The following is a 7,540-nucleotide window of genomic DNA, read 5'->3' as shown; positions in this document are numbered from 1 at the left end:
GGGTTGATATAACTGACTGAACTTTGTAAAGACCAAAATCGACGTCTCAACTCTTTGTATCATCACCTACAACCAATTCATTGAGGTTACTGCTACAACCATAACCCCTTCTTGTTTTGCATTATCCTACAGTTACAATCATGAGAAATCGCTTATACATATAGACTAAATTGCCTCCAGAGATGAGCATGGTATCTCACCTGCACCGTATTTCCTTATTGGAATGATTATTGAGAATGGGTATGTAATTTGTGGGTTCTGTTAATGGGCATAGGCTGGCTCATTCCCAGTGCTTTGGAGTTCGAGAGCACTATATATACACATCACAGCAGAAAGTGCAGATGTATATTATAAATATTTGCATTTGCCCAATTGCCTTCATCTTTCATAGAATGGGTTTCCAATTACAAACTAGAATGTTGACTTTGTCACCTTAACAAATAAAGGCACATATTGTTTATTTGGCAAGTGGATATTTTGTTTGGCAACAAATTCATGTAAATGCATTTGCTTATTTTATGAGTACCATAGAATTTGAATAAACAACAGATCTGTGAATGCTTAGTGTTGTGATTGCACGGTTTTAGACACTAGGAGAGTTGGTAATTGGCTTTTGGAACCAGTTGATACACAGAGAAGAGAAGCCATTGAAGATGGAGATTCAGTTACCATTGTATTGTCATTCAGTTTCTTGTGTGTAGATTACACATAGGAAGGAGCCAGACAACCTATCCAGAGCAGAGATTATAAATCAAGCATGAGCCTTTTAACCATTCCAAGAAAAGAGACCTCTATACAAGGCTGAGAACAGAGGTTAAAAGTTAATTTTGGCAAAGGATCATGGCGGTGAACCAACCAGGCTATAACTGACTTGTTTACAGATCAAATCTTGTCTAGAATTTGTCTATACCCTGCAAGTTTTTTAACACTGCTGCCTCTGCACAATTTGGCCTCAATAGTAGCACTTGCTGGCAGATTGGCCCTCTATTAATAGTCCCAGCTTACAATCATAACTCACTGAATTTGCACAATGAAATATAGAATACAAACAAAACTAAAATTGAAAGTAACCAGCCCTCGACTTACTATTTTTATAGAAATAGCCACTTGCCAACCCACCGTATGTGTAAAGGCATATCAAACGGCACAGCAGGACCCCATCTTTGCCAGAAACACCTCTAAATCTGTAATAAACATTCAACAAGTACCAAAAACCAGCTAGCTATGATGCAGCTTTGCCTTCATCAAGAACAGGTGTCTGGAAACAAACAACTTTTACTTCAATTTTGTTGTTTTAAGAAAGTTTTATTCTAATATTATTCAGCGGGCTTCAGAACATGATAGAACCAGCTTATGGAACTATCACAAAATAGTCCGAATCATTGGCCTAGTGCACTGAAAAAGATCAAAACAAACTAGCTAAAGTGGTCCATCATAACTGCTGCTATTAAGATGCTGAAGAGTAGTATGGTTGCAAAAAGATTGGATGGTCTTGATGGACATTGTAGCTTTGATAAGCAAAGATCAATTTAATGGTATCGATAAATTGTTTCACTAGTCTTGTATAAGGTTTAAACCATTTAAATGCCAGTGCAGTAGCAGGGGCCAATAAACAGTAGATAATTTTTTCCACGCTGAAAAACACACAGGTTTCAAAAGAACACCAATACATCCCAAGCATACACAGGTGAATGACCATCCCATCACCATAAAAAGGCAGTTTCCTTCACCCACCCTTTAATTTCCCAGGTGTTCAGCCAATCTCCCTCACTGTCAAGAGCAGACCATCCCAACATCGTAGAACAGTATGTTACAACCATGTGGAAACTCATCACATGAAGGGCAACCAGACTACAAGTATATTCCAAATATCTGAAACTAACCTCTAGTTGGATGGTGTCACTGAATCCAACTTTCCATCAAACTCATTAGGAACTAGCAGCTTCATATCCATTCTGCTCAGTGACACGTTTGAACTCAACAGCAAGTTATTGAACAACAGATTATGCAACCACCTCTTGTTCTCTGTTGATTTCATGGCAAACCTCATCAGTTAGTTCATTCCTTTTCTTTGTTTCTTTAGTTTTTAGTTGGCCACCTTATTGGAGTACTTGTCCACATCAGATGATTCTACCACATTTTGCTGGTTAACGTTTTACCTGATAGCATAGTAAAGGGAGACCATCAAAATACCAAAACAATGTCCTTGCCAAAATGTTTGTGCTTTTCTTCACCGGAGAAGACCAACTCAATAGCATCCAACTGTGAGGTGAAGTCATTAAGTTATGAACACCATCAATACAAATATTAATTGAAGATTTGCAGGTTTCACAGTCATAGCATCCTAGATGTTAAGGCTCTGCAATATGGTGTCTTAATTTTAATGGAGAAACACAACAAGGAAGACCGCTACATAAAAATTGGAAACATCAAAAGTGAAGATGGCCAACAACGAGAAATGAAGGAGTTCTTTGCAATAATAACTAGATTCAGTAGAAAAACAAGGATCAATAGGCTTAAATTTGAAAGGTAGACATGGCAAGATACTAGAGGCACTTTTTTGATGCTCTGTCAAAATTCAGTCAGCTCAATTCAATGTTTTCCATGTATAAAGGCAGCTCCTTTTGGGAGGGGAAAAGAGAAAACAATAGACACCAGAGTAGCAGAATTTAATCCTCAACCAAAGCAATGTTCAAACTTTCGGTAGATCAATTTTAACCCTTTCTTGGAAATTATAAAAGTTGTGGCTCCCTTAGCAAGCAAGCAATGGCACTGATCTTTTGGGCCACGGTCTATATACAATTGTTTGCATTTTAGTGGTCAAATTTAATCTTTGAAAAACTACCAAAAGGTTTATTACCACTGTTTCCATCCCTTTTCTCGAGAAAGCTCAGTAAACATTAAGTCATAGCATAATTCAATTATTTCCTTAATGATGCTCTTATGATCTCAAATCGAATCAATTCTCCCCTTATTTCTGCATTTGTCTAAGAACTACATCTCACAAATGATTCTTATGTGCTTATTAGATATAGGTATTGTGATAAATTAGCAGAAAATGAATTGGCAGGCACATATTATGTCAGAACAAGAGTCAAGACAGAAGCCAGTATGCATACGCTTTCCTGCAATTCTGAGAAAAGAGACTCGAATCTCTAATACTAACTGAGAAGTGACAAACATACAATAAATAATGAGTGTTTTTCAAGCAAAAGACGATGATGTAGAAGCCTTGCTTGCATGAAAGAAAACTGCAAGGATGACCAATTAAAGATTTTATGTTGTACTTCCTCTACCTTGGAAAGGGTAGCAGCCGTATACAAATTCATGCTCTTACAATAAATTTGTGGAGAAATTGTTACTGTACCACATGGCACATTACTCAACAATCTCTTAAATGCAATGCCAACCAGGACAAATATCTATAACAACAATAAATGAAGCCCAAATGAATCCCACAAGCAATGTGTATCATTGGGCAAACCTCAGTTATCAGGTGTAGAATCAACCTAAGCAGTAGCATATTCTAATCTGCTAAACTTTGTCAAGCCCTCCATCTTCAGATCCCCCAAGTTTCAGGTTCTTTTCACTAGAAATCGGATACATACGCCGTTCTTTACCGCCAGGCTTTGCGAATGCATTACCATACCAAATCATTCCAATCACAGCTAGGAACATTCCCAAGACCACCTGTGAATTTAACCCTTCTTTGCCAAAAAAGATGAATCCCAATACAAGGACAAAGATAGTCTTCATATGACCAAGAACTTGAAATGAGACTGCTGTGAACCGGCCAATGCAGATGAATTGGCTAAGATTGGTGCCAACTGCGATCAAGCATGAGAGTGTAATGAAGAGTTGTACAACCATGACACACAAGATTAGCTACAGAACTCTAATTGACCTAATGATGGAGGAATATCATGTGCCCAAGTTTTTGAGCCTGTGATTTAGCTTATGTAACAAATAAACAAAAATACTACATACAGAAAAATAAGCTAGGAATGATGCCCTTTCCATCTTACCACAGAAGTTATGGAATAATCATAAAGATCCACTCTTTTTTCTGCGAGCCAGTAATCAAGAAAAGGACCTAAAATGAGCAAGGTAGCTGCTTGCAATGGCGCAGTATGTCCAAGAAGATGAAAAGAACCCAGTGCGTATTTCTTCTGCAGGTAGTGAACATACTGTGTATACAACAACATAAAAGAGCTTTGTATCAGAAAATAGCGAAACATTTACTAGCCTAATCAACGAAATTGAAGTACCTCAAATGCAAACAACAAGAAAATATTGTATGTCTTTGACATTAGTGAAACATAGAAAAGTGCAGTCAAAGGATGATTTAAGACTTACATATTGTTGCATAGAAGTGCTCCATACTGCAATCGCAGCAGCTACAAAACCTTTAGTATTGACACTGACATCTGTGACAGTACATATTGCTACACCAACTAGCACTACTATTATACTTAACTTGGTATCTCTTGAATAACGAATCTTGTCAAAGAGAACTTCAAAAAAGCAAGATACAGGTATCATGCTCAACTTTTCTATCTGCACAACAAATAGAAGCTCATATAAGAAACTAAATCTTAACAAAAACAAGGCATTACATTCAAAACAACAAAATATAGTTATCATGCTCAAAACTGCAATACAAAGTGAACCTCATAAAAAAGTTTAGATATTTAAGTAATAAAATTCAATCTGAGCAAGACACTGTAACGAACGAGTTCTGAACCATTCAATAGACTCCACCAACAGGAAGCATGCTTATCTAAGGGCCCTAATTGTTTACTAAAATATGATACATGCCAATTGGCAAGAAGCCACAAGGATGTGGGATTGGAAGAACATTGCATTAAAATACTCCCAAAAATCTAATAGTTCAACTTATGGCATTTACAGATAGGAAGTCGGGAAATATTTATCTGCCAATATTATGAATTTTAAGAAGGATTCTAGGATCATAATAATGATTTGATCTCTGGCATTGATCTTCTTCCTTTGCTGCTTGATTTTCTTTGTCATTTCTTCATTTGGTTCCTCATTTAATGTATGTTGAATAGCAAATTTCAAGAATTTGCATCACATTTTGCACTTTGAATTTTATATGTTCCTGCAATTTTCCATACTTTCAGCACTTTTATTGGATGCAATATTTTTAGTATGTATTAGGTTCCATATAAAAAAAATTCCAACAATTCTCAGTAACTCTACAGCTTAGAATGAACAGAAAAAGTGAGATTTATATGTTCCTGCAATTTTCCATACTTTCAGCGCTTTTATTGGATGCAATATTTTTAGTATGTATTAGGTTCCATATAAAAAAATTCCAACAATACTCAATAACTCTGACAGGTTAGAATGAACAGAAAAGGTGAGAAAGGAAGTGTATTGATTTAAATCCTACAAAGGAGTGGGATACTTGTTTGCAAAATAGGGAAAACAAGTCTATCAATCTCACCTAGTAAAAATAAACATAATTCCACATGAGACTCACATTCATGCCAACAATGGATAAATTGGAACATATCATAAATTTTGCAAGCTCGGAGAAAGGTAAATGGGAAGGTTAGATATATCCCATACAATGAAAATAATTGTCTTCATTGTGGTCATTCCAAAATGTAAGTCTGTAAATGTAGTAGCTGCATAGAAAAAACAAGAACTCCACTTCATAGATCAGAGAATTCACCCATCTAACACATATTCTTCCCACTTCCCCAAATTATGAGTAGTGTTGTGACCTAGAATAGAAATAAATGCAAATCACTCACACTGCCTCTCTCTAATACACAGAAATGATGGTATATGCATCAGAATTCCCCATCAGATAAAAGGTTTCGAGCTTAATGCTATGTATAGAAAATAAGTAAAAAATCAAACTGAGCCATCTAACCAGAGAATACATATCAATAAATTCTGAAAAATACTTCAATCCGGTGAAATTAAATAGCAGGGGATTTACAGGACGAGAGACTGACCAAAAGTGAAGCCATATCTAGCCATGAGACCTTTGTTAACCATAATAATCCCAACAGATGTGCTGACATTGAACATCCATGCTGCCACATCAAGGGTCGCCTTCCTGTCTGCCTTGCTTGCAGGTGCCATGCCTACCCAACCTCTAAAATTACACACAGATCCAATCACTTCCAGCCCATCAATTTACGCTATCAGATCTGGATCTTGAATCCCCAAAGCTCGAAGTGTCCAAATGCCCTATGGTGCACAAAAATCATACAAATGACCTCAAGCACTGCAGATCCTCAGCATACCAACGAGCAGAGCAACTAATGTACAAAACAAAGAGAAACCCACATCACCAATCCCCCAAAACCAGAGACCCAAGTCACTCGATGCTCTTCGAAATTATACAATTGAGCAACACAGAGGAAACAGATCCCTTTACGCCCTGTAAAGGCTCCTGGAAGACAGGATCGCTAGTTGGGCTCTCGTGGACAGTCGAGAGGCTTGAGAATGGAAGGAGGCGATGGCTGTACTTAGGCTATATGACCGCCAATGGAAATTTTTTACTCTTTCTCTATATAGCTTTTTGAAAAAAATGAAATATTCCCGGACTAAGGTAGTTTCCCAACACACCAACCGCAAGCTAGATGGGTTTGACTATCATGACATTTATATGATCTCCAACTCCTCAAACTAATTCCTTGCATCCCAAAGTTAATGGGGCTCCGTTATAGTTTTAGAGATTCTTCTTCCAGCTGGGAATTTATAGTTTCTTTCTGCCTTTTGTCTCCTGTAAGAATTGCCCACTTTCCCAGGGGCTGGATTGGATTTTTGTTTGTATTACATGCTTGTCTTCCGTTAATTACGTTCTTCTGTCCTCAAGCAGAATGATTTGACAATCCAATGGAATAAGGAAGACGTGCAACAGCCTTAATATTTAGTGTTGTACTATCTGGAGATAAGAACGGTATACATTGAATTCGACCTAATAGTGTTATGAAATTAGCATCATCTCTGACGATTACCCCCAATTCTCAAGCCGCCTCAAAGAGTCCCTTTACCACTCAAATACCACCACGTTGTAATTCAGGAACACTTGTAAAATTCAAATCAACCAACTTCTAATTTATGATTTGATTGCAAGTAGTTGTAGGCAAGATATTTCCATTTTATATTTGATCGTGTCAAGATACATTTTATAATGGTTAATGTAATTAAAATAATATTAAATTTTATAGTTATTTTTATTTTTGGTTAATTGGGGTTAGTTTTATGGTTAGATAAAAGAATGTTTTTGTCAATTTCTCACTTTTAACTTTTTGGAGTTAAAAGAGTTAAACCAATAATGTGATATAGCTTCTATATAAAATCATTTTTAAGGTGAAATCATTTTATACTATAAAATTTGGGTGATTTATGTTTAAGAAAAATGGGGATTAACGAATATTATTTTGGAAAAAGCATGGAAAATTAGTCCACCTCCGAATATTAACCCCTAAAATTTTCCCCCATAAAAACTAAACTCTATATAAATTAACAAATTCATATTTCATAAATTTAATCA

At 36.3% G+C, this 7,540-nt stretch overlaps 1 protein-coding gene across 1 annotated transcript; it reads right to left on the bottom strand.

Moving 5' to 3' along the window:
• Window positions 1-3,182: 3,182 nt before the first annotated feature.
• Window positions 3,183-4,557, bottom strand: LOC149238153 (UDP-rhamnose/UDP-galactose transporter 6-like). The gene is made up of 3 exons (XM_089372921.1): window positions 4,357-4,557; window positions 4,026-4,187; window positions 3,183-3,858 (listed from the first exon to the last, which is right to left on the bottom strand). Exons 1-3 carry the CDS (start codon window positions 4,540-4,542, stop codon window positions 3,535-3,537), a joined length of 672 nt encoding a protein of 223 aa, XP_089229047.1. The 5' UTR covers window positions 4,543-4,557; the 3' UTR covers window positions 3,183-3,534.
• Between the last annotated feature and the right edge of the window lie 2,983 nt (window positions 4,558-7,540).

Source organism: Pinus tabuliformis, chromosome 8, assembly GCF_031772625.1.
Source record: "Pinus tabuliformis cultivar Carrire ecotype Pingquan chromosome 8, CPIR1, whole genome shotgun sequence".
NCBI classification, from domain to species: Eukaryota; Viridiplantae; Streptophyta; class Pinopsida; order Pinales; family Pinaceae; genus Pinus; species Pinus tabuliformis.
Note: the sequence above shows the minus strand (reverse complement) of the source record. Positions and strands in the feature narration are given on the sequence as shown.